Source organism: Mustela nigripes, chromosome 3 (assembly GCF_022355385.1).
Source record: "Mustela nigripes isolate SB6536 chromosome 3, MUSNIG.SB6536, whole genome shotgun sequence".
Lineage (NCBI taxonomy): Eukaryota > Metazoa > Chordata > Mammalia > Carnivora > Mustelidae > Mustela > Mustela nigripes.
In genome coordinates this window covers 12,938,877-12,966,244 of record NC_081559.1, presented here as the reverse complement: position 1 = coordinate 12,966,244, position 27,368 = coordinate 12,938,877, and the positions used below count along the sequence as shown (strand labels likewise).

At 41.6% G+C, this 27,368-nt stretch overlaps 2 protein-coding genes across 5 annotated transcripts in view; both read left to right on the top strand.

Moving 5' to 3' along the window:
• The window catches only part of TRAK2 (trafficking kinesin protein 2), a 68,253-nt gene extending 57,889 nt beyond the window's left edge, over positions 1-10,364 (top strand). For 3 of the 4 annotated variants that reach the window (XM_059393204.1, XM_059393206.1, XM_059393205.1), the window contains 3 exons: positions 921-1,169; positions 3,114-3,219; positions 6,179-10,364. In XM_059393204.1, the coding sequence (XP_059249187.1) occupies positions 921-1,169; positions 3,114-3,219; positions 6,179-6,857 (1,034 nt within the window). In that variant the 3' untranslated portion in view covers positions 6,858-10,364. The remainder of the gene's footprint in view (positions 1-920; positions 1,170-3,113; positions 3,220-6,178) is intronic. The other variant, XM_059393207.1, reaches the window with a different exon arrangement.
• Positions 10,365-21,182: 10,818 nt separating this feature from the next.
• Positions 21,183-27,368, top strand: part of FLACC1 (flagellum associated containing coiled-coil domains 1) — a 30,132-nt gene continuing 23,946 nt past the window's right edge. The window contains exons 1-3 of the mRNA XM_059393203.1: positions 21,183-21,256; positions 26,510-26,669; positions 27,290-27,364. Of these exons, the coding sequence (XP_059249186.1) occupies positions 26,557-26,669; positions 27,290-27,364 (188 nt within the window). The 5' untranslated portion in view covers positions 21,183-21,256; positions 26,510-26,556. The remainder of the gene's footprint in view (positions 21,257-26,509; positions 26,670-27,289; positions 27,365-27,368) is intronic.

The window sequence follows — 27,368 nt, the reverse complement described above, 5'->3', positions numbered from 1 at the left end:
AGACATGTAGGTCTTGGTTGGTTTGGTGTTTTGTTTTGGTTTTTTGGCCAGTTTTGATCATTTCCTTTCAGTTCCTTTTCCCTTCTAAGACAGAACTTGAATTCAAAATAAATTTGTTTTAAGGAACCCTGATTACCTTCAAATGATTCTGTTATGATCATAAAGGAATCTGCCTTAGACGAATTTGAGTAGGTAATCGCTGAAGACCCTTCAGACTCAAGGGTTCTGTAAGTTAGTTTCACTCACTAATGATCAGGGCAGATACTTGTCAGAGCTGCCCACTGCAGGGTGAAATGTGTGTAGTGACATAATTGGACGGTGTGGGTGCAGGTGCTTGGCCTTTCGCCAGGTTTCTCAGACAGGAACCACGGGGATATATCCTTTTAGCATCTCCTTCACTTCCGTACTGTCCCTGGAGAGCCTGGGGAGAGGAGAGTCATGGGCAGGGTGGGGAAGAATACAAAAAAAAAAAAAAAACACTGAAATTCAGGTGTCTTTCAATCTCGAAGCCTGGCTTTTGACTTCGAAGTTCATAAGCACAGGTTTCAAGCCAAGGAAGTATTGATTTTTGTCACCTGGGACAATCCAACCCCACCTCCAGGGGACCTGTCTTCCTTCTCCTCACTGCTTCAGCATCCTAGTTCCCACTAAGGCTGTTGTCTTGGCTCTTTCACCCCTGCTTTTTTTTGAAACAGAAAGATTATTATCCATACCTTCAGCATCTTGTCACGGAGAACTTCATATAAATTTTACTGAAATATTAAGACTAAATAAGTCATTTTATTATTATCCTTACTTTTTGGCACATACGATTTTAGCCTCTGTTTCGAGATTGAATATTTGTGGGAAATTTAAAACGTGCCTTATAAGGTTTTGTTGTTGTTGTTGTTTGTTTTTTGGTTTTGGTCTTGCACATTCAGGGTCACAAACTTTGCACCACTGGCAGCAGCTCGCCCAACCAAATTTAGGAACCATTCTTGACCCACGACCAGGAGTCATCACTAAAGGTTTTACGCAGTTGCCCAAGGATGCCGTCTATCACCTCTCGGATTTAGAAGAGGATGAAGAGGAAGGTATCACTTTCCAAGTGGAACAGAAACCTTCAGCATCCACGCCAGTACCAGGAATCTTCCTTCCAGCCATCACTTCAGCTGGTGGTCCAGTGACAGGTAAGAACCGTGCTCCGTGGGGCGTGGTCCGGGAATTCTGCATTCTGACCTCCAGGAGGGCCACTGGACCACTTCTACTTAATTAACCAATTATTAATGATTAATTATAAGTTAATTAATAATGGTTGATTAATTAATAACTAATGAGAACTAACTGGAATGCACTCATTCTTTAAAGAGAAGAAAGATCTGTAGCATCAGCAGCCTTTCTCATCCCACCTCTTAGCCAGCCTGAGTCAGAGAAAGATCAGTTCAGTCAGTGGTTCCTAAGCCCTTTGGGCCAGGATCTCTTTATACCCTTAAAAATCATTGAGAATTCTAGACAGCTTGTCTTTGTGGGTTGTATCTATTGATATTTACCATACTGGGAATCAAAACTGAGGAAGAACCAAAATATTTATTAACTGATTTAAAAATAATAATTACATGTTAACATAAATAATGTGTTTTATGAAAAATAGCTGTTTTCTTTGAGAAGAATGGTTTTGTTTTATAGTTTTGCAAGTCACTGATTTATAGCTTAAAAGAAGATGGCTAGATTTTCGTACAGCTTCTGCATTAAGTTTGTTGTCATTTGTTGCTTCACTTAAAGAGTGTGAAGGAAATGCAGACTCACTCAGATCTGTAGTTGTAAAAGGACAGAGTATTTTAATAGCCTCCTCAGGTATTTGTGGATAATTCTTTGATATTACACCAAAACTTGGTAGGTGGTAGTTTCTTTAAGCTTTATAGCAATGTGGAATCCAAAAACCTACCAGTGAACTTTTCATACTTAGTTACAAAATCTGTGGGTCTGTCCTACACTCCGAATGTCTCTTTTACCCATGCATGATTTTATAATATCATGCACTTGTCATTTGGAAAATACTGGTTCACTGAGTTATGCAGATCTTCCAAATCTTAATGTATTTCATTATATAATATATTAAAATTATATTAATATCACCACATAGCTCATCAGATAAATCTTTTTAGTATTAGGAAGCTTTAAAGCTCTCAACGGTGGATAGGGGTGCTCCAGAACTCCACTTGAAAGATGAAATTTTGTCACTGACAGCAAATCCTGTAAGCTATTTTTGTTGAAAAGATAGGCTCACTACCTTCATTTCCAAAATTTCTGCCAGACAGTCAAGTCTGAATAACCATAGTTTGTTAGCTGTTCTTTCAAGTAAAACTGGTGTTGGAAGAGAAAATTTCAACTCCATTGCCCATGTGCGTTTCCTTTAGATAACCATTGTTATCTTGGTATGCAGCGGAGTGCTTAATGCTCACTTCCCCTTTAATCACACAATATTATGATGCAGGGTCAAGATTTAGTAAGTCCTTCATCCGGGACATCCTTATGTGAGTCTGACTTTTTTTTTTTTTTTTCAACTGTTGTGGGTGGGCAGCCGCGCAGGATATTAGCAGAGCTCGCTATAGCTTGGTGCCATTGCCTTGATTGGTGCTAAGGAGGGAGCAGTTTCTCTCAGCATTGCTTCTGCACTAACAGTGCAATGCCAGCCCAGTCAAAACGGCAGATAACATCTCAGCATCGCTGTGAAGGTTTTGACCTATGACCTGTGGATTCCCACAGGGTCTGCAGACCACACTTTGAGAACTGTTAGAAGTAGAGGGTTTGGCTAGAAAGACTGAATGACTAGATCTTGTTGGGGATAGCGTGGGGGGAGGGGAGATTAATGTATTTTTTTCAGAATATGTTTTTCTCTTATTTCTAACCTATTTTTAATCCTTTTGAATTACAGTTTTAAAGTATTGAAGGATTCAGCTATATACTAGCCAGCTGATACTAATACAGTATTTATGTATATTTCATTTCCAAATTTGGTGATTTTTGTACAAAAGACCCTTGACTAATGCTTAGTTAATAAATAATGATGAAAGTTTTACATCATTAACCTAGTCTTTCAATTTTGTTTGATTCCATTAAAATCTCTACTTCAGTTGCAACCTCAAACCCAGGCAAGTGTCTGTCAGGCACAAACTCGACCTTCACCTTCACCACCTGTAGGATACTGCATCCCTCTGATATTACTCAGGTTACCCCCAGGTAAGGGGTCTGGGCAATTTGAGGCCTAAAACTTATTTCCTTAATATGTGTTCGTGAATTGATTTCAAAAATTACTTTCATTTTAACTCCCAGAATTTTAATTCAAGTTCTGCAATCATTTGTCTTTAGGATATTTTCGCACTGTATCTTCTCCTTTGATCATTGTAACTCTTTGAAGTTGGCAGGGCAAATGAGAATGTGTTGTGTAAGTGAAAAATGGAGGCCTAGATAGGTTAGGTGACTGGTCCAAAGGCAGAGGTACCAAATGACCCAGCTGCACCTGAACCCAGAGGAAGCTAAACCACAAGAGTTGAGGGAACAGTCCTCAACACAAGACTGCCCGCACTTGTTTTTTGTGGGGTTTTTTGTTTTGTTTTGTTTTGTTTTTTTAAAGATTTTATTTATTTATTTGTCAGAGAGAAAGAGAGAGCACATAGGCAGGGGGATCGGCAGGCAGAGGGGGAAGGAGGCTCCCCACTGAGTAAAGAGCCCAATGTGGGACTCGATCCCAGGATCCTAGGATCATGACCTGAGCCAAATGCAGACGCTTAGCTGACTGAGCCACCCAGACTTCCCAGACTGGCCTCACTTCTGACACTACTTGCAAGTTCTGCAAGTTCAAGGTGTTCCCAAAACCACTGTCTGGTTTGATAATTTGCTAGAACTCACTGAAAGCCATTATGCTCATGGATGCTGTTTATTATAGGAAATGGTTACAAGTTAAAATTAGTCAAAAAGAGACATAGGTCAGAGTCTGGGAGGGTTCCTTATTCTTAGGATTCATTACTTTCTTAGCACCAATGTGTGATGGTACATGCAGAGTATTGCCAGCTGGGAAAGCTCAGGTGAGCCTCAGTGTCCAGATTTTTTATTGAGGTTTCAGAGCATAGTCATGATTGATTGATTGATTGACTGATTGACTGATTGCCTGTATAGTTGAGCTCCCCTCCAGGTCCACTGACCTAAAGCCCCCACCCTAAATCACATGGCTGTTCTCTTGGGCATGACTGACCCCTACCCTAAAACTGTTGGATGTGGCCAGGCTCACCCCAAGATCTAGTATGGCCTGCCTTCATCCTAAACAAATACGTGTGTATCAGACACAACATAGATTATCTCCCAGAAACTGAGGGCAAAGGCCAGAACCCTCTGGGCAAAGCTGCTATTTCTGTCCTACCAATTCCCAAAAGAATTTAAGGTGGTTTTCAAAGGTACATGTGACATTGGGATAATGTTAACTAGGCGTAGCAAAGAAAAACGAAGCATAGAGGAATCAAGAGTAAGGATATAAAATGGGTAAAAGAATAAAGTTAGTATACAGATTGTAACATAAAGTCTTAGATACTTGCTAGTGTGAGCCATATATTCGAGTCTTAACTTTCTTGCTGCCCATGTGGAGGGAAATAAGATTTCATAATCTTATGAATAATATATGTAAGAGCAAATCAGTTACTTAGGGAAGCATTTGGGTTTCATCCAGTAAAGATCTCAATAAAGTCTGTAATGAACAGGCATATCTTTAGTTTTTCTACATTGTTCTTATTTCAACAAGATTGCAAGTTCTGTAAACTTGGTTCTTGGGAGGACTCAATACAGGTTGATACCATACGAAGTGTACATTTTGGGAAAAGACAGTCTGTTCCACAGTTAAGTAGGAAATGGGGGTGGAAACCTGGGAGTAGAGCTGTAGGCTGCATCACATTGGACGTTCTTACTTGGATTTCTTTAACCACAGAGTCAAACTTGTTCTTTGTTTCTTTCATACAAATTGGTACTTCAGAAAGTTTATTTATTGGGGTGCCTGGTGGCTCAGTGGGTTAGGGCCTCTGCCTTCAGCTCAGGTCATGATCCCAGGGTCCGGGGATCGAGCGCCGCATCAGGCTCTCTGCTCAGCAGGGAGCCTGCTTCCTCCTCTCTCTCTACCTGCCTCTCTGCCTACTTGTGATCTCTGTCTGTCAAATAAATAAATAAAATATATTTTTTTAAAAGTTTATTTATTAATGTTTTCATAATAACTTTGTTAATAATCATTTAAAAATTTGTTATCTTGATATACTGAGTATTCTGTGTTAAAATGAAAGTTTATCTATTAAATACTGGTAACATTTGCTCAAGGGAGGGAAATTGGCAAAAGAAGTTCCTTCTCTGCTCTGTCACCATTTCCTTGAGTGCGTGGTTTCTTAGGGTTTTTTTTCTTTCTAACAAAACACAGAATAAGGAAGTTTCTAATGGTTGTCAAAGCTTTTAATTATTTTTATTTTCCTACAAACACATGTTCGAAGTCAAGAAACATTTGTCAAGTTAAGAAAAATTTGTTTCATGGATATTCTTATACTACAACTGTTTGCAATTAACATTCTTGAAAATGGAAGTTTTAACAATTTCAACTTTTATGAGTTCTTAATAATATAAAATTGAAAGATTAAAAAAATTTCTCCTTACAAGAGCATCTTAGGTTTAATATAAAGATGATATTTTCTAAAAAAAAAAAAAAAAAAAAAAAAGTTGGACAATTATTTACTCTTGGATTATTGTCTCTGATATATTTCACTTTTTGGAATGAATATATAAAAATAAAAATTTCCAGCTATTTTCTGTATTATTTTCATTTCTTTGATTTCTATCATAAAATTTATTCATATTCCCAAAGACATATATTTTAAGTTATAATTTAAGAAGTTTTCTTAGAGTAAACTTTCTATAGCCTATGAAAAGAAGTATGTTTCAATGAGTTTAGTGACTTAGTTACAAATTACAGAAAATTAACCAATCAAATCACTGAAGTAACACATCGGAATTCTCATTCAGATCTCTCCACAGAGGACACTTACTGATGGATTGCCTGTTGCTCTATATTTACTACAGATAACTAATGTAGTTACTTTAAATGCTGACTTGGAAATGACTTTTTATTTTTAAACACTCTCTCCTGCTTTCTTTCTTTTTTTTTCCCCCAAAGCTCTGGGTTCCCTTCATTATCCTGTGGAAGTAGTGGGAGCAGTTCATCAAACACAGCGGTGAATTCTCCTGCTATGTCCTATAGACTCAGCATTGGTGAATCTGTTACCAACCGACGAGATTCCACTATAACCTTCAGTAGCACCACGAGCTTGGCCAAACTTCTACAAGAGCGAGGCATTTCTGCTAAAGTGTATCACAGCCCAGTTTCAGAGAGCCCCCTCCTCCAGCCTATCCCTAAAGCCCTGGCTATTCCTTCGACGCCACCAAATTCACCATCTCACTCACCTTGCCCTTCTCCTTTGCCCTTTGAGCCTCGAGTGCATCTCTCCGAAAATTTTTTGGCCTCCCGACCAGCTGAAACAGTCCTCCAGGAGATGTATGGTTTGAGACCTACCCGGAACCCCCCTGATGTTGGCCAGTTGAAGATGAACTTAGTGGACAGGCTCAAGAGACTGGGGATTGCCAGAGTGATCAAGACCCCTGATGCACAGGAAAATGGAAGAAGCCAAGAGGCAGAGATTGGTCTTCGAAGACCGGATTCTGCTGTTTATTTAAATTCAGGGAGCAATTTATTGAGTGGACTGAGGAGGAATCAGAGTCTTCCAGTCATGATGGGTAGCTTGGGCACCCCAGTTTGCACAACCTCCCCGAAAATGGATATCCTGAAGGAAGACTGAGGTTCAGCAGTTAACTGACCTCTTAGACAAATTAACACATGAAGGATGGATTTGCACTGATACCTGTAGTCTGGTCTGACGGAGAGACAAGGAATGTTGCAGACGGGTTGTGAATGTGGAAAGGGGAAAGTGGAAGAATGGAAACAGAATTGGGATGAGGCCCTAATGAATGAGGTCTAATTAACTGAAAGCATAAATGAATGGGTCATGAACGTTTGGAGGCAGATACAGAGGAAGGGTTTAGTATACTTCTTCAGTTGGGTGTTCCTATCTTGAGAATAAAAAGTGACTGGACAATAAATTCAGTAATATCAAAATATACCAGTTACACTGAACTTGCTAGCACATTTACTTCTAGTAAGCAAAAGCAGCAAGAACCCCGGTTAGGAGTTGGGAAGAAAAAGGGAGCAGCTTCTACCACTGCCTATAAAAAGCTGAACTGCAGGGTTGCTGAGCTAAGCCCCATCTGTTACTGAGACAAATGAGATGGCTCTTAGGTTTTACCCTGTTCTGCTTGAATTACATATCCATCAAATGGTATGTACACAGCAGTAGCAAACAAGGAATTTTATCTTTTTCATAAAACCAGAGTAGTGGAAACTCCCTTTTGCTTTCTGTTTTCAAGCCTCTGAGCCACTGGGAGCCCAAATACAACCCAAATTCCTTTTGTATTTGTGATAATAAAAGATCATTTTTAAATGTGTATTTTTATACAACACCTCCAAAAAAAACAACATGAATTGGGGGTAGGAAGGATTTACTTTAAGAAGGAAAATATGGTTAATTTGGAACCAAGGATACTTGTTTTCAGAATATTTCTTTTAGATAAAGACAGTGGCCAAGGCGTGTGAACACAATTACATGTCTTTATGTCCTTGGAGGCTGGAAGGGGTTAAACCCGAAGTGCAATCAATAGGATTTAGGGAATGTTGTATATTTATGTCTGTACGTTTTTTTGTAGGGAGAGTTAGTTGCAACTAAACTTTTTCCAAAGTGCTATGCATATTTTTTCATTGAAGATGACGTGTATTTGCACAAAAATTCTCAGGCATATTAAATTATTATAAGCTAAAGTAAAACCCAGGTGCTTGCTTTCAGATTGTGGTTTTTTTAATGTAAAATTGAAGCACATCAGCCTTTTTCTTGACCTCTGTAGAATTAGAGAATGAACTTTTTTAATGGGAAAGTCAAAGCTTTTGCTTTTTTTTCTGGGATTCCTCTTTTTTTTTTTTTTTTTTTTTAAACAAATTCTGTGAAGTGGCAAAGTGAAACTCTAGGTTTCCTCATTCAGCATTGTGACACAAGGCCGTGACCTGGGAAGAAACAGATCTGTTTCACAGCATTGCCGATCAAAGTCTGTTCATCAGACGACATGGCTTTCTCTGCACAGTACAGTTCAGAAAAAAATACCATTATATGAAAGGCATGATGGAGAAGAAATGAGGGAGTGGGCTAATTATTTTGTTTTTGAAAGTGGGAGGCAAACTGATCTTTTTGGAGCTTAATTTGCAAATGTTTGGCTCATTTCTTCTGACTTAACTAGAAAGCAGTTTTCTGGAGAATTTTTTTTTTTAACATTTTATTTATTTATTTGACAGAGAGAGATCACAAGTAGGTAGAGAGGCAGGCAGAGAGAGAGGAGGAAGCAGGCTCTCCACAGAGCAGAGAGCCCGATGTGGGGCTCGATCCCAGGACCCTGGGATCATGACCTGAGCCGAAGGCAGAGGCTTTAACCCACTGAGCCACCCAGGCGCCTCTTTCTGGAGAATTCTTGATAAGAGCCTTGCTCCTTTTGTCCCATTGATACACCTGTTCTCATATTTAAGAGGGTCCTCCACAAGGATGCCGCTCCTACGTGTAGAGCTGTGTGCCCAAAGGGGTAGAAGAACCAACATGCATACAGTAGTAAGAATGAGTGAGTTTACCATGCTTTGTAGAAGCTTAAGTAAAACTTTCCTAAATTTCTTAAAAACAGAAAGTGAAAGTGTCCTCTCCCCTTCTGTCGGTCGTGCTGACGTCAGCCCACCTTCCACATACCACGTTCAGAAGGATTCCAGCAGGTCCATAAGTGAATGTTAAGTGTCCCTGACTATGGTAGGCACTAACCAGAAGAATTCCTTGTTTAAAGATGTTTAAATTTCCAGAATATTCCAGTTCATTTTTTTTTTAAATTGTATTTGAGTCTCTACTTCCTAAAGTGACTCTGGGATGCTTGCTTTAGCCAATTCTTAAAGCTTTTTATTTATTCTCTAAGAAAGTAATCTTCCTGTTGCCAGTTTCCAAGAAACATCAGGAAGTAGAAAAATATAGGGCCAGAGAGTAGTACAAAGTGTTAAATTATCAGATTTGTGTATCTTAACGTAAATAGCTGTAAACTAAGGTAGATTTTGGAGTATTCTATATAATTACTACACTTTTTTTTTTTTTTTTTTTTTTTTAAATAACTGATGCTAAAGTGATCTGGAGGCAGGCTGAGGGCATATTCACAGCCAAATAAGCACATCTAATTGAAGAGACCCAGACTTAAGTTTTCGAAAATTGGACTGATGTTCCTATTCTGTCAGAAACATAATGATTGTATACTGGTGCATGCTTGTCTCTAGAAATGAATCTTTGAATTTGGGGTTTGCTGTTTTTAAAGCTTCCACCTAAAATCATTTTTGGTATGGCCTGAGAATCTCTCTGTTATAACAAAGCTGTGCAAAGTGTAGTAGACGACCTGGAGCCCCATAGGAAGTTTCTCCTCAGCTTATCTGTTAAACTTTAGTCCTGTCATATTTTAGTGTTTCAGTATCAACTGCGTATGTACTTTTATGCCAGTATAGGAAACTCTGATCTTTTTTTTTCTCCTTCAGGAAGGTTCTCAGTGATTATACCTCAGGGATTCCTGAGTATCCTGCTTTCTACAGGAGGGATACCTTTGTGAGCTCAGAATGAAAAGTTTTCCTGAATTAATGATGATCCCAAATCTTATGTATATAGCCTTAGGCATGGGTCTTAGGGAAAACTTCATGACCATCGTTAAAGTAATTTTTTAAGACATTTTATACTTTATGTCCTTGATTTGACAGGAATGAACAGACTTGGGCAAAGGGAGGAAATCAAAAGACAGCTCACAACGAGAGCTTATTCTCTAGAAAAGGTATATTTTATACAGTATTCAAAGTCTGTTCTTCTTTTCTGGCCACTCTAGTGCATAATTAGTACTTGCTGGTTGCTTACACGGACTTTCAGCCTCTGGAAGGGGAGCTCGCAAGTGTGTAGTAGTGACTCCTTTGATGTCAGAGGCCCACAGGCCTGTACTCCAAGCGCAACACCCGTGTCTACAACCTGGGGGTTACGGGCAGAGCGTAGCTGCCGAGAGAGCCGGTGTTTCAGAGCCCTCAGGGGCAGCCAGGGAAACACTCTTGTTGGCTGTCTAGGGCTTGACTTGTCAAACAGCTCTTTGTGCACCTACCTTTGCTTTGTCAAATGTAAATCAGATAATAAACATGAGTATCTTCTTAAGTTTTTACTTGTCTTTCTGTGTTCCCGTCCTAGTTCTTTTCACAGATTATCCTGCACGGAGTCTTTCCGTTACGTTGGCTTTGCTAGAGGAAACAACCTCTCTTTGCCAAACCAATACACAACAAACCCCTGGTAGTCATGAGTAGTGAACAGATCTTACTACAGAGGGCATGGAGTGTATCTGCCACATTGTGTCCTTAGCAAAATGACAGCAGCAAAAAGTCATTGCAGATCTCTAATTGGAAAAGACAGAAAATGTGCAACAACTTTTTCCCTACACTCCACCATGTAGTGCTGATGCTCTGGGCTCTCTGGAAACTGCTCAGCAGACCGGTCTCCCCTTTGCTGTCCTGCCTGCCGCTCGCCTGTGGCGTGTTCAGTAAACTTCGGTCTCTTTTGTGCTGCCTTGGGTGAGTTCTTTTATCACCCACTCGGCTGGCCCCTCCCCAACTGGAGCGCCCCACATTTGGTGTCCCATATGGGAACCTCTGCTGGTCTGGACTCTTCCCAGATTCTCCGGAAATATCTTGGGACTTTCCCTCAGTGGACTGACTCTAGTACCCCTGGGGAAACTGAGGGTCCAAAACCCCAGGAGGAACCCACCGGACAGCCTGAAAAGGGTGAGTGATTTGTTTCCTCTTGCCCTTCAAAGGGACCCTTCCCCCCCTCCTCTTTCTCTTCTCAGCCTTTTGGCGCCCTAACCCTAACCCTAGTACGGGAGATCTGAAGATCTCGGGCAAGGGCGACTCCCTGGTGTGGTCTACAGGTGTGAAGGTGAGCAGGTTGGACTGCTGGTGCCTGTAAGAGCAAAGGACCCCTTCCCCTTCATCTCCCCCTCTGTCTCTGAGGTCTCCCTTCGCATTGTGCTTCTTTTGGAACTCCCCCCACCCTTTCCTTTGTTCGCATGGATCCAGCAGCCATCTTGATCTGTAGGCAAACCGCATTCCTGTGCATCCTAGAGGTGCATCCTTTCTGCTCCTATTTCCAATCTGGTCTGGCCACCCAGTGTCCAGCTTTTCCTGCTGCAGAGGAAGCCCCAGCAGGGATTACTATGGCCATTTGCGGCAGCCCTCTCCTTGGTAGGATGCCCCAGTAGAGACAGTCACCCCATGTAAGGTCCAGCCCTTTTTCAGGTCCGTGGGACACACTGACCGAAATTGCAACAAGTCAGAGCTCCATTCCCTTTGGTGGGATGCCCCTTTGGGAATCAGCAGCTGGTCTTTCCTCTATGGGACATTCCCTCTATTCCTTTGGACTCACCCTTGGGTCATTCCTTGGACTCACCTTAGTTCCATTTCTATAGAAAATAGAAATAGGCCCGAAAAAAAGGGCTCATCTTTTTTATGTAATGTTTCCTGGCCTCAGTACAAACTCCCAGGTCAAGAGGTAAGTTCTCTCAATGGAACCCTTTCTTATAATATTATCTTCCTACCTTGACCTCTTTTATCGGAATTCTTCCAAAGGGTCGAAAGTCCCATATGTGCAAGCTTTCGTGGCATTGTCTCCAAATCCTGACCTCTGCAAAAATTGTAGAATGTGTCTTGCTAGGTTTTATGGCCATCTGACCCTGCAGATAGCTGTCAAACCTAAAACTTTGAGGTTTTTGCTAAGTTAAATGATAAGTTGGATTGAATTCATCAGATATCTAAGTCATTTCCAAATAAGATAGACTCCTAAAGCGTTGGTTAATGACATAGGTCTGTTTGCTTTTGACTTTTTACTGCAGAGAAACTAAGAATACTTGGGTCTGTTGGAAAACATGCTATGTGCCTTGTTGAAAGATTGTACTTTGGGGGCGCCTGGGTGGCTCAGTGGGTTAAAGCATCTGCCTTCGGCTCAGGTCATGGTCCCAGCGTCCTGGGATCGAGCCCTGCATCGGGCTCTCTGCTTGCCAGGGAGCCTGCTTCCCCCTCTCTCTCTGCCTGCTTGTGATCTCTGTCTGTCAAATAAATAAATAAAATCTTAAAAAAAAAAAAAAGAAAGAAAGATTGTACTTTGAAAACTGCATGTGCCTAAAAATTATGAAATGTATTCATAAATTTGCCAATCTAAAGAATTTTGGTATAATAGTTCACAATTTGCTACTACTTAGTTTTCACTGGAGACTAAGGTTCTAAGAGTTAGAATTTTGCTATATGTAATTATATTACATATCATTATGGAAATGATAAGGAAAGCAACTAGGAAAGTAAGAGATATGTAAGAAGGTGTAGGGAATGAGAATACATTTTTGTTGAGGGAAAAAGAAGGTAATTTTGTCCCAAAATGAGACTACTTCTGTGAGAGAAAAGACTTAGGATAAAATCTGAATACAAAAGAAAGTCGTAAGTCTGTAAAGGGAAAGCTCTAGAAAAGAATCTTACGTGTGGTCAGAATGAATTAAGATTGAAGCAAATGGGTACCTGAACCCTCTGAAATTCAGAAACTCTCAGTGAGTATTCTTTGTTCAGTGGCAATTAGAATTTGCATAAATTCTTTAATTTGCATAATCCATTCTTCTTGTAACAAGACATCATTGGAAACTTTGGTTATAGTACCAAGATTTTGACTGGAATGTCATATTTGAGAGAGACATACATAGAGTTCAGAGTTCCCAGCAGCCTTACCGGGTGAGTAAAGAATATCATTTGCTGGGAGGTGCTGGAACCTCAGGATTTTGGGGGGAAACTCAAAAGGAATTTGGCCAAATCTATAGGTATTTTTTTTTAATTTTTTTCAATTTATTTATTTTCAGAAAAACAGTATTCATTATTTTTTCACCACACCCAGTGCTCCATGCAATCGTTCCCTCTATAATACCCACCACCTGGTACCCCAACCTCCCACCCCCCGGCCACTTCAGACCCCTCAGATTGTTTTTCAGAGTCCATTGTCTCTCGTGATTCACCTATTGCAAGTATGTCTGATGGCAAATATTTTGTTCGGCTTCTGGCATCAAGAGTCTATTAAAAGTTCAGCCTACGTGCTCCTTATGGAAAGTTCCAGCAAAGCAAATTTTAAAGGATCTATATGGTCAATCACTATTCTTGTTGAACTTGTGTAAATAATTAGGCCCCATATGTTAAAGTTGGACTTGTTTTTCAAGTGAATTAGTCTTGATTTGTATACAGAATTTAGTGATTTAGTGATATCCCCAGCATCTTTAATTGTGTTTTCTTTCACAAATGATGAGCAGCAGTAGATGTGTTTAAGTCCCAAAACCTGATAAAGGCAATATTTGAGGGCATTCTGCTGACTTGCGTCTCTGTTTTTACTATATTAAGTTTGACTTATGCTAGTACCAAGTTTTGTTTTTTGTTAGTTTTTATAAAATAAGGACCTAAATAGTCCATTTAATTTTCAAATTTTATGGAATTTGAAAAATCCATAGAATTTTCAAACGAACAAATGTTGCTGTGCACGTTTGGCAAAGATGAAAAAACACAGCTGCTGGCTGGCAGGCATGAAGAGTTTTATTCTTTAAGAAAAAAGAAAAAAGAAAAATTTTTAAGAAAAAAGTTTTATTCTTTAAGAAAATGTGGGAGGGGGACGCCTGGGTGGCCCAGTTGGTTGGGCAGCTGCCTTCGGCTCAGGTCATGATCCCAGCGTCCTGGGATCGAGTCCCACATCGGGCTCCTTGCTCGGCGGGGAGCCTGCTTCTCCCTCTGCCTCTGCCTGTGCTCGCTCTCTCCCCCTCTCTCTCTCTGATAAATGAATAAAATCTTAAAAAAAAAAAAAAGAAAGAAAATGTGGGAGGAACACACGCCAAAGATGTGAGATACTAGAGAAAAATACATAAACTCAAATAATTGAAAAAGTGTTCCATAACATTTATTTTTCTTGCCTTCAAGCAAAATCACTAAGTTACTTAAAAGCAAGATTTTCACCTCACATTTAAACATTACAAAAAAGGGCCAGAAAATTTTACAAAATATTTTAATTTTGTGTAATCTACCACCACTTAAAACGCTGTTTCACCATCTTTCAAGGAACCCTCTAGACCCACAGTTCCATACAATAATGTGAAGAATTAGCGCCATGCTTCACTCATGTTCCATCTAGACCTATACATGCATACATATAAATTTTAAGGTAATCAGAATTCATATGCAAAATATTCTTCAGCCACAAAATGCAAGTTTTGCAAGTACCACTCCAATATGTAAGTACCTGTGGAATTACAAATTACAACATCAGGGGGCGTCTGGGTGGCTCAGTAGATTAAGTGTGTGACTCATGTTTTCCAGATTTCCACTCGGGTCATGATCTCAGGGTGGTGAGATCCAGTCCCCACCCCCAGCACCGGGTTGGCTCTGCTCCTCCAGCACAACCCAGAAAACTTCCTAGAATTTAAGAAAAAAAATTATATTCTTTTTTTAAAAAAATTTTTTTAATAGATTTTATTTATTTATTTGACAGAGAGAGATCACAAGCAGGGGGAGTGGCAGGCCGAGCAAACAGAGGAAGAAGCAACCCCCCACGGAGCAAGGAGCCTGTTGCAGGTCTTGAATCCAGGACCCTGGGATCATGACCTGAGCAGAAGGCAGACGCTTCACCTACTGAGCCCCCCAGGTGCCCCAAGAAAAAAATTGTATTCTTGAACTATAATTAACACACAATGTTATGTTAGTTTCAGGTCTACAACATAGAGATTTGACAATTCTACATTATGCGGTGCTCACCATCTGTCCCCATACAGTGTTATCACAATATTATTGGCTGTATTTCCTATGCTATACTTTATCTCCCCGTGACTTGATTCTTTTAGTACTGGAAGTGTGTACCTCTTGATCCCCCTCCTCGATTTTGCCCATCCCCCATCTCCACCCCTCTGGCAATCACCAGCTTGTTCTCTATATTTATGAGTCTCTGTTTCTGTAAGTTTCATTGTTTTGGATTCCACATACAAGTGACATCATAGTATTTGTCTTTCTCTGAAAAGATTCTCAGCATTGCTAATCATTAGGGAAATGCTAATCAAAATTACGACAGAATTTCACTTAGACTTGCCAGAACGACTGTTATCAAAAAGACAAGAAATAAGCGTTGGCAAGGATGGGGAGTAAAAGGAACCCTCATGTCTTGTGTGTGGGAACGTAAATGGGTGCAGCTGCCGTGGAAAACAATATAGAGCTTCCTCAACCAATTGAAAATAGAAATGCCATATTGCAGGAATTCTACTACTGGGTATTTACCCAAAGAAAATGGAAACACTGATTTGAAAAGATAGACGTGCCCCTGTGTTTCCTGCAGTGTTATTTACAATAGCCAAGATGCGGAAGCGGCCCAAGTGTCCCTCCACAGATGAAAGGAAAAAGAAGACATGGTGTATGTGCGATGAAAATGCACTCAGTGATTTAAAAAAAGAATGAAATCTTGCCATCTGACAACATGAATACACCTAGAGGGTACTGTGCTAAGCGAAACAAGGCAGGCAGAGAAAGACAAATACCTTCCTAACATTTTGACACAGACAACTTTTGTTTTGAAGATAAAGGGTGAGAAGTGTGGAGAAGCATTCCCAGGGATCCTAAATGACGCTACTGCTGAGAACAAAAGATATGTAGGGTTATGGGTCCTGCTGTTCCAGTGCTGAGCTCCAGATCAAGTGCCCATATGTTTGTTAATAAACTTCAGTTTTTGTGTATCCTGCTGATAGGCAGAATCCTTTAAAGCCCGGGGCTCAGGGCAGCAGCCCCTCTCTCTAGGAGTGAGAGTGACACTGCAGGCACATGTAGGACCCCTGTGGCTCCCTGGTTAAGGGCCATCGGGAACAGCTGAATCAGCCAGTGGGACTTGGCAGAGCACCCTAAAGGGAGATCTTCAAAGACGCGAAGCAATCAAAGGAAACCGAGCAACTTGGAGATAACGATAAGCTCCCTGAAAGTACATTGTCTTTTCCATACTGGGAGTAACTCAGAAAGACACGGAAGGTTTACACAAATGGAGAGTTTCTAAATACTCAAACTGGCTGATCACACTTGTCACTTGCTGGGGGCGACAACATTCCACAAGGTGGTACCCATTTCTCGATGCAATGTGCAAGCTAATTTTGATGATAGAATTGGATTGTTAAGCCCCAGTTTCTCTCATTTATTTATTCAGCCTCTACTCCCCTGTACTGATGGTATTCTGGCCTCCAGCTCCATTCCAAATACTTAGGCACATTGCTTTGGGGAGAGTCATCATGTTAGTAGCATCAGTCCCCTTCCTGGGTCTTTGGAATAAGCCTTTTGCACAATGCCAATGTTTCCCTAAATTCGAAGAGAAGAGCAGTTGACACTTAACCCCTAAAACCCTTTCTTTCTTTCCCCCTTGCTGTTTCGGATCTGACAAAGTTGTACTCACGTCTAAATAGAGGAAAGGAGGAAACAAAAATCCTAAAGTAGTGGTAATTAGTGCTAAGCCTTTGCCAAGTCAAGTGACCTCCTCTGTGCCTGCTTCCTTTGTAGCTTTGCTGTTAGCCACTCCCCCCACAAGACCCAAATCCTCCTTTTTAGAAATGAGAAAGGATTTAAATACAAAACTTCACACAAACAGACTCGAAATTATATCCAGTCTCTGGACAGAGATGGATTTAACCAAATTAATCAGATCTATTCACTGTTCTCTTTGTGAATTTTGCCTCCCTTTTAGTTTTTGGGTTTTTTTTTAAGATTTTATTTATTTATTTGACAGAGAGAGATCACAAGTAGATGGAGAGGCAGGTAGAGAGAGAGAGGGGAAAGCAGGCTCCCCGCCGAGCAGAGAGCCCGATTCGGGACTCAATCCCAGGACCCTGAGATCATGACCTGAGCCCAAGGCAGTGGCTTAACCCACTGAGCCACCCAGGCGCCCCTCCCTTTTAGTTTTTGAAGTTGGTCTTCATCTAGTCCGCCCATGGTGCTTGGGAGTTGGGGCAGCCAGAGTGTAACTATGAGGCTCCCCTCAGCTGATGCCCTGAGATGGGCACAAGAGAAAGATGGAAAAACTCAATTTTCCAATGGCATTCCTGAGTCTGCATAAATCTGGTACCCCTACTTCCAGACTCCATATTTCATAAAACTAATGAACTTTTTTTTATCCAAGCCATTTTCATTCAAGTGATGGTTGTACATATTTGAGCTATGACATGGTCCACCCTTTAAGGAATACTGCCATAAATATTGGTGGCATTCCTCAGGGCACTGTTCTAGACCATATTGTTTTCTTACACTTTTCCCTGTGTGAGCTCATCCATTCCTTGGCCTTGAAATATTATCTATCCTGAAGACTCCTAAGGCGTTTCTGGCCCAGACTCTTCCTTTGAACCCCAAATCATGGAACAAACTCTGTAATAGATATCACCACTTGGGTCTCTCTCTGGAACCTCAAACTCAACATGTCCAAGCTTGAAGTTAATCTGCTCCTTTGAGCCTGTCTATCCTCCAGACCTTATCATCTCAATAAAATGGCACCGCCATCTACTCAATTGCTTGAGCTAGAAACCCATGAATTGACATTACTTCTTCCTTTTCCCTCATTGTGACATCTGATCCATCGCCAAATCTTATTATGTCCTGTCCTCTCCATCCCTACTGCTGCTCCGTCAGCCAAGGCTACTGCTGTGTCTCTTTTGACCATAGACTCCTAACAGGTTTCCCTGCCTCCTGACTTGGCCTCTCTGGTTGCTTCTCTACACTGCAGTCAATGTGATCTCTCTACTATTCAAAACTAGTCAAATCCTTTCTCTCTGAATCATAAGAAGTCCCTGTTGTCCATCCCCCCAGCATCTGGTAAGGCTCATAATGTAAGCTTCATTGTGCTTTTACTGAATCTCTAAGCTCTTTGAGAGTCTCTAAGCTCTTTGGAGCACGAGAACTGATGCATATCCCCCCACCTGTGCCTGGTACACAGTAGATAATAAATGTGAAGTCAAATGAATGGCTGAATTTACAGCATTGTTTTGTAAACTGTGGCTTGTGATCCATCAGCACATCATAGAATCAACAAGTGGATTTATAATGAGCTTTCATTTTAAATAGAAGGAAAAAATAGATGAGAGTAGTATGTAATAAAGGTATTATTTCATGCAACTTTTTATTATAAAATGTAAAATATGTTTCCTATAGTGAGTTGCAATGGAATAAAAATGAAAGCCTCTGGTTTTCACAAGCATTTTTTTTTTTCTATAATGAGAAAAAAGCAAAACTTAAAGGAAAACTTTAAAAAAAAAAAACTTTAAACTTTAAAACTTTTAAGTTTTCCTTTAAGGGAAAACTCCTTTAAGGGTCAAACTCCTTCGTGACTGAGAAAGACTCCTGCCCTAGAGGATTTGCACTTTTACAAATTTCAAGGCCTGAAGTTCAAAGAGGAAATGGCCTACTTCAGAGTTTTAGGTTTCTGTAAGCAAGTGACAAAAGAACTTAAAATCCTCCAAAGATCCCACCTGGCATCTACAACCACAAGTCGGGCTGTTTAATTCTATTTCCTCTAAAGTATATCGAAAGCATATTTTGTCTTATGTCTTGGAGAATTTATGAACCAGCTGCTTCTCCAGACTTCTCTGTTGGAGAGTGAGGGCCTGAGCCAATGAGGTGCTGCCATTCTGTTTCCATAGCAATGAAAGAAACAAACCTTTGCCTGCCACCTCCCAGGGACAAACCTCACAAATCAAGGCCCGAGTCAAGAGAGTCTGAATGGAAGTTTGGCTTTTTCCTCCAGTTTGACTTTCGTTGCAATATTGAAAGACTCAAACTGGACCATCCTTAGACAGGACATTTGTCCTCATGTCTGTTCAGCCTTTGTAAAAGCCTTTGACAGGATTCACTGGAAGTCTTTCTCTCCGCCCCACACATACCGTGGATTTTCTGCTGTGTCATTTCGGTCATTTGGAATGACCACTAACATCTCAAGTTCTGGAATCTCTGGATTTGATCTAAAAGAAATACTGATCTTATGTTGATGAGAAAATGAAAAACATTTTCTCTATAAAATTATGATGTCTTTTAAGACTCTTGATGTGGAGAAGAACCACATGAGAGAAACAAATCTTTGAGCAGTGCAAGGTAAGCTCTTTGGAAAAGATGTTTTATGTAACTTTTTCGTGTGGTTATTAGTACGAACCTGTGACCTTTCTGAAGGCTCGGCTGGCTCACTGGTAACTACAGTGTCGCCACCTGACACATTCAGTCCACTGAGCCTCAGGTAAAATCATCGGGGAGAAACAGAGGAAAGGAAAAGAGTAGGGAGAAAGAATCTTAAATCACAAATGGGTGTGTGTGCAAAGACACACACACACACACACACACACACACACACGTACACCTCTATTTTCTTAAAGCCATACAACGTAACCTCAAGCCACTGAATGCAGCAGATTTATCTATGCTGATGTGGAAATAATTTACCAGATATCCTGTTATGTAAAAAGAGCAAGACATGGCATAGTGTATAAATGTACTCTCATTTATGTAAAAAAATTTTAAGAATTATATATATACACACACACATATATATATACATTCACATGTATATATGTACGTATATGAACATATATATTCGTAGAACATATCTGGAAACATACCCTCAGTAAAAGCCCGTTAATGGTGGTTCCCTCGTGGGAGAATACTGGAAGTAAAGGGCTGCTGTTTAGCTGGTATATAGTCATTGAAATATTGAAATATTGCCATACAGGTTGTATATACAGTTGACCCTGGAATAATAACCTTGAACAATGGCAGGGGTTGGGGCATTGATCCCCGCGCAGTCAAAAATCCTATTTAACTTTTGATTCCTCAAAAATATAACTACTACTGTTGACCTACTGGCCTACTGCTGATCAGAAGACTTACCCATAACATACAGTCAATTAACACATATTATTTTTAAGATATTTATTTATTTATTTGAGAGAGAGAGAGTGTGTGTGTGTAGGGGGTTGGGAGGGAGGGCAGAGGGAGAGGAAGAGAGAATCTTAAAGCAGACTCGATGCTGAATGCAGTGCTGGACATAGACCATGATCTCACCACCCTGAGATCACAACCGTGAGATCATGACCTGAGCTGAAACCAAGAGTCAGACACTTAACCGACTGTGCCACCCAGGTGCTCCTATTTTTTTTTTTTTGAGACTTATTTATTAATTTTAGAAAGAGAGAATGCATATTTTTATATTATATGTATTATATAGTATAGTCTTGTGTTAATATCTAATGTTCTTAATTTTTTCAGTATTCCTGGGCTACATGGTTCCTCTGTAAGTTTTCCCATATTGTTGCAAATTTCCAAAAAATTTTCCAATATACTTTATGAGAAAATCAGTATATGAGTGGAACTGTGTAGTTCAAGCTGGTATCGTTCAAGGATCAACTGTATACATTGTCCAAAGCCCTCAAATGACCTCCCTGCTACCTTGGTTGCCCCAGCTCCTCCCCTGGGACCCCCAGACTGCTATGATTAAGCAACTAAGGGTGTAATGCCCAGCACAAACTGGCACAAAGCTGGGAGTGGGGTCCTGCAGGGCCCCAATCCAGCTATGGCCCCCGTCTATTCTGGTGGTTCAACAGCCGTGTCTTACTAGTTGCTAAATATTTTGAGTATTTATCCCCATCAGTGTTCAGAAGGAGAGGCCTTCACTTTTTAAAAGCAAAAGAATATACACCAAGGAATTGTTTACAACAGGAAAAAAAAAAAAGGAAACAACCAAATGTTCCTCAGTACACAACTGGCTAAAAATACAATGCAGATGGTTGTAGGATAGAAATTTATACAGTTATGATAAAGAAACAAATCTTAGACTTGTTTTGTAGATTTGCCTTAAGTATAATTTAAATTATGGATTTGCTTTAAATTTGTTTTAAAATGTTTTTGAAACCAATCTAGCATTAAAGGAGTGGGCTGGGCACAGAGGAGTGAGGTGAGCCACCGTTGCTCATTGCTGAAGATAGATGACAGGTGAGCGCATTATACTGTTTTTCTCTACTTTTATACATTTTAAAAAATTATCCACAGTAAACAAGTTTAAAAAATGATGATACATCTATAGTTACCAACATTAAAAGAAGCTCATAACACTGGTTGATAAAAACTCTATGTAGAATATATGTGTAGTTTCTTCCAACTTACGGAAAACTCTATAAATCTCTTTTAGACTAGAGAGAATTCTAGAAGTTATTAACCAAAATATTTCCAGTGGTCATCATGTTAGTATTTCGGATCATTTTTACTTCCTTAGACTTCCCTGTATTGTGCTTTGCTTTACAGTGAGCCTATTTCAATTTAACACACACGCATGCACACACAAACTCACATAAACCTATTCTCTCCAGATATTAGAAATAAAAGCTTCTGTATACAAAAATATCACTAGGGTTTGTAATATTCCTAACCTCAGTTACCAGTTTTTGAGAACCTAACGTGTACAAGGCAGTGTGCTGAGAGCTTTTCTGACAGGGTCTCATCTCATGTGCATGGCCGCCCAGTGAGGAGGAAACTTCCATGTCCCTATTTTGCAGATGAAGAAACTGAGACCCAGAAAAATAAAAATAAATGTCTTGACGTCCCGTAGCTATTAAGTAGATCAGCTCTTATGCAAAATCAGGCCCACCTGACTCCAGAACCCAAGGAAAATCTTAATAAAGAATGTTGTAGAGGAAGAAAAAAACCCATAATCCTAATATTCATGCTCAATTTTCATTTTTACCATATTCTTTTCTAACTTTTATGCATCTCGGTCCATACTTTTACACAATTGTGTCCATTGCCTATATACCATTTTATATCTTTGTTCTTAACCATTTCTTCATGTTCCCACAGGCTGTCAAATAATCCATTAAAATCTATGTAAAACTCCCACTAAGTGACGGGACAATCATTTACCAGTCATTTTGGCTTTTTGAACTCTAATTTTTCATATTATCTATAACGTCATGACAATGATGACATTTTTGCAGCCCCTCGGTGGAGCTCCTTCCTCCTTGCTGAGTCAGTCCCCATGGTGAGAGCCACTCAGTTTATCAGTCAGGGAACAAATATTTATCCAGGACCCGTTGTGGACAAGTCACTGTGCCAGTCTCCGTGGAGACCCAGAGAATGACTTGGTGGAGTCCCGCCCTTCAGGAACCGCACAGTGCGGGTGGTCAGGCAAGAAATGGAGTAAAGAAGGCAGCGCTGAGCGCCGGCCTCCTTGGCCTCTCACTGTCTACACCAGGGACTCCTGTCAAGCTGCCCAAGTTCAGGACTGGTTCCTGTCCTTGCAGGAAGCAGACACCAGGTCTGAAGCAGCAGCAGAGCTCCCTTATTGCCATGGCTATATTTCCAGGCTCATCTGAGTTCTAGCCCCCGTGGCATCACCGTCTTGGCCTGGGTTGTCCACCCCAGCTGCCTCCCTGGCCCGGTCTCCCTGAGATCTTCTGAGTGGCCCCCAAGCACAACAGAACACAGTTAGATGTGAGGGGCCCTGTCACCAGTCTTAAGGCTCGTGCTGTTTACCCAGTCTCTTGGCTGCACAGCACCCTGAGCCAGCCCATCCTGCAGGCCTACCTCCACCTGCACATCTTGCCTTTCTCCCAAGGCTGCTCTCCTACGCTGGTTCCACAGCCCCCTCAGCTCCATTTCTGATGGCTGCCTTTGGGACGACAAGTTCCCCAAGGGCAGGGTGCAGGCATACAGTATCCCACAGCAGCTAGCATTGTCCTGATGACGAGAGCGTGTAAGTATTTTTGCTGTTATATTTTTTTAAGATTTTATTCATTCATTTGAAAGAGACAGAGACAGTGAGAGCACAAGCAGGGGGAGAAGAAAAGGGAGAGGGAGAAGCAGACTCCCCGCTGGGCTGGGAGCCTGATGTGGGACTTGATCCCAGGACCTGGGGATCATGACCTGACCGGAAGGCAGATGCCTAACCATCTGAGCCACCCAGTATTTTTGCTCTTAAAGGAACATTTACAGGCAGCCCAGGAGTCACCCCTTTTGAGTTTGTTTCCTCATCTTTAAAATGGACTCAATGTTATGGTTGCCTTTTGCTCTGAAAGTCATTAAACCATGTAATGGTTTCTCAGGCATTGGTCACATTACACAAAAAGGTTAGCTTCATTTTTCAGTTGATTTGTAAATTTATTCCAGTGTCCTATGGGAAACCAGCCTTTGACACCTGAGTTAAATCTGCTGTCGTAATCCTTCTGTGGGTCTGTTGGTGCTCCTAACATTTTTTGGCAGTAGTTTTTATTTTCTATCGACTAATCCACTGATATCATTGAAAAAGTAAATTGTGTTTCAAGTTTATTAATGAAAAGTTAGAGTTTCTGCCCCCTCCCCCCACCCCACCCCTCACTTCTCGGTTCCACTCCTCGGCACGCTGCTTAGGGGCAACTAGTTTCAACCCTTGAAGCTATTTCTTTCTGAATTTAACTTCACACTTCTAAATAATTTGCCTCCACTCCATTTAATTCTTCAGTTTTAGCCATTGTCTACTGACTTCCTGCTGTGGTAGATGAGGATTCGGCTCTAAAGTGGCCGCCCCCCGTCGCCCTCCCCAACTCTTCCAATGTAGTCCCAATTCACTTTTTGGTTAAATCACTGTTAAGTGGGGCGCCTGGGTGGCTCAGTGGGTTAAAGCCTCTGCTTTCGGCTCAGGTCATGATCCCAGGGTCCTGGAATCGAGCCCCTCATCGGGATCTCTGCTCAGCGAGGAACCTGCTTCCTCCTCTCTCTCTCTCTCTCTCTCTGCCTGCCTCTCTGCCTACTTGTGATCTCTGTCTGTCAAATAAATAAAAATCTTTAAAAAAAAATCACTGTTAAGTGTTTGCATTAACATATATGAGTGAGGACCTTACTATAACCACGTTGATCTTCTTCCATAGTATTTTGTAACTTGGGATCATTAGGCAATTTTTATTTTCTTGGGTTTCTTCTATGTTTCTATTATTAATTTCACCCCAGTGGCTCTGTTTCCTCTTACAACTGCTCTGTAAAAAATGACCACAAATTTAGTGGCTTAAAACAACACCAATTTATTCTCCTATAGTTCTGAGGTCAGATGTCTGAAATGGATCTCCCTGTGCTAAAATCAAGGTGTTGACGGGACTTGGTTCCTTCTGGAGGCTTCAGCGGAGAATCATTTCCTTGCCTTATCCAGCTTCCAGAGGTGCCCACATTCCTTGGCTTGTGGCCCTTCCTTGATCACTCTACCTTCTCTTCCATCATCACATTTTCTTCTCTGACTCTGACTCTTCCTCTTATGAGGAGGTTTGTGATGACCTTGGGCCCACACAGATAATCTGGTGTCATCTCCCTTCTCAAGATCCTCAGCTAAATCACAGCTGTACGTCTTCTTTTTGCATGTAAGGTGACTATTCACAGGTTCCAGGGATGGGTGCTTGGACATGTTTGCGGGGAGGGCCCAACCCCTGGCCTACTACGTGCTCCAACAGATCTGCCAGAGGCCTGTCCGTAGTATCCAACAATCCACCAGTTCCAAGCCCTGAGTCTTTTGGGGGCCTTCAGTGTGGGAATTAGCCCCTTCTGGTTTGCGCCCACATTGCAGGCCTGTAGGCTTCAGCTTCCAATGGTGTGCCAAGGAATGTGTGAGGGAGTGACTGTATCAAACTTGCATGGACAACCCTTGTACAGTTCTGTTTCCTCTCCCACTCTCCCTGTTCTAGTTGAATGAAAGCTCTTTTCGTCCTTGAATTCGGAAGAAAGCCAGTCCTTCCTCTTACCTGTCCCCTTTGCTCTCACACGGCTACCACACTCACGGCACTTATGACACCGGATGTCTGTGGGTTTTCCCCCACCAAGCAACACCAGCTGGGAGTCCTATAGTTTCCCTCGATTCTGACGCTCTCCAGTTGGAGGTAGCTCTAGATCCGACAGGTAAGGACTCAGTCCACCGAGACCGAGCCCCTCGCCCTGCCCCGGCTGCCAGAGATGCCGATCCCAGACTGTGCTATTGCTGCCTCCTGGGCTTTGGACCATCAGCTACAAACCAGAGGTTCCCATGACCCCATCCTTAGTTTCAAATAATTTGCTGCAACAGCTCACAGAACTCAGGAAAACGGTTACTTGGATTTACTGGTTTATTAAAGGATCAGCTCTTGGACGCAGATGGACAACACATGAATCAAACAAGCAGTGGGGGCTGGGAGGGTCCCAAGTGCAGGAGTTTCCATCATCACGGAGTCTGGGTGAGTCACCCTCCCGGTGTGGACGTGTTTGCCAACCCGGAAGCTCACCGCACCCCATGCCGCTGGGAGTTTCACGGAGGTTTCCTCATGGTATGATCAGTTACGAACTCCATTTCCAGCCCCTCTCCCCCCCTTGCTGCATGGGAACAGGGACTGAGGCTGAAAACTCTTAATTTTTTAATCATGTCTTGTTTTTCTGGTGACCAGCCTGCATCCTGGAGCCCACACACAACTGCCTCATTAGAACGATGCTTCTAGTGCTCTTATCACTTGGGATTCACAAGTGTTTCAAGACCCCTGTGTTGGGAACAGGGAGCAGAGAGAGACCAATATATATTTTTTTCTATTATCACAATCCTATACTATCATTTTAGTGGTGTTCTGGAAAACCAAGAAAATAAACAAATGAGTCAAGCCTCCCTGTTTATCTGTGAGTCGTCTTCTATGCATATAATAGGGATTTTGCTTTTGTTTTCACGGAGCCAAGAAGGAAGAGTTTTGATTTATAATAGGGCAGGTGAACAGGAATGAGAAACTGAGACATTTACTTGCACTGTAATTTGAGTAACAGAGTTAATTTTCCAGGAAATTCAGTGCAAGACCTACTGTAGGAACTTCTCATTTCAGTGAGAACTAATGTAGCCAGACAGAGTACGGGCTTGGGATTCTGGTCGACTCGTACTCATTCCCAGCCCTGCAACTTGCTACGCTTGTGATCATTCTGAGCCTCAGGTTTCTCTTCTGTAAAATCGGGATAACAATAATCGATCATTTATTGTGTACCTGGCTCTCAGTAAGCACTCAAGGGTGGCAAATTTTAAATTGCTTTCAGGTCAAGTCTCCGAGGTGCCAAAGGGTGGGATGTTACTCTGTAGTCAAGACCTTGCACCAGATCAACAGGTTCCAGAATCTACCATCCTACCTTCTGTGCTTTGGGCCTTTGCTAGGTCCTTTCTAATTGGTTTCTAGGTGTTGCTGCTTTGACTCTTAATGGTGTAACTCTGCTGTTACTTTCCCACTTCAGCAAGAGCCTCCTGATCTAGCAGCCAATAGTCCCTCTGAGCTCCTGCCATGTACCCCAACCCTCTCATCTACTGTACCTGCTGGGACCCCTGGAACCTGGGACCACGGAAGCTAATCAAGACCCCTCGGCCACCAACCAAGACCTCCATAGGGAAACCCAAGTAAGGAATATAAGGATGAAATCGAACCCAGGGACTAGGTTTCCATTTGCAGGCTTCTTTCTCTTTCAATATGTCCAGTCAAGTAGGCAACAAAATCCCAAGAAGGCCAGAAAGCCTACATTCACACAGCGCTCCCAGCCCACCTGTCGGCAGCACGTGGCTCCTGCCAGTCCTGCTTAGGCTCAGTGTTATTTTATTTTATTTTATTTTTTAAGATTTTATTTATTTGAGAGAGAGAGAGAGCACACAGAGGGAGAGGAAGCAACAGACTTCCCTCTGAGCAGGGAGCCTGATGCAGGGCTCGATCTCAGGACCGCTCAGGGTCATTTGAAATGAGGAAATCTCAGAGTGAGTGCAGCAGGGAAAGGGTGGCTTCTAACCAAAGGGCCCTATAATCCCCATGAGGGACAAGCTGTGCTGCCGACCCAGGGTCCCCTGGGAAGTGAACCTCAACTAAACCTCCTTCCACTAGAGATTCCCTGACTTTCAAGATTTCAGCAGTCGGAGCACATATTCTGATTTTGAGTCATCGTGGCAGCCACCGGCCTCATCTGAGAGTGCTGACACAGGTTTCTGCATTTCTAATTTTCTCTCTTCCATCACTTCTTTTTCACTTGCAGGCTAGCTCCTCTTCCTCCAGCTGCAAAAAAACAAAGTTATGTTCAGCCAACAACAAAACCTTTTGTTGGCCCGAAGTGA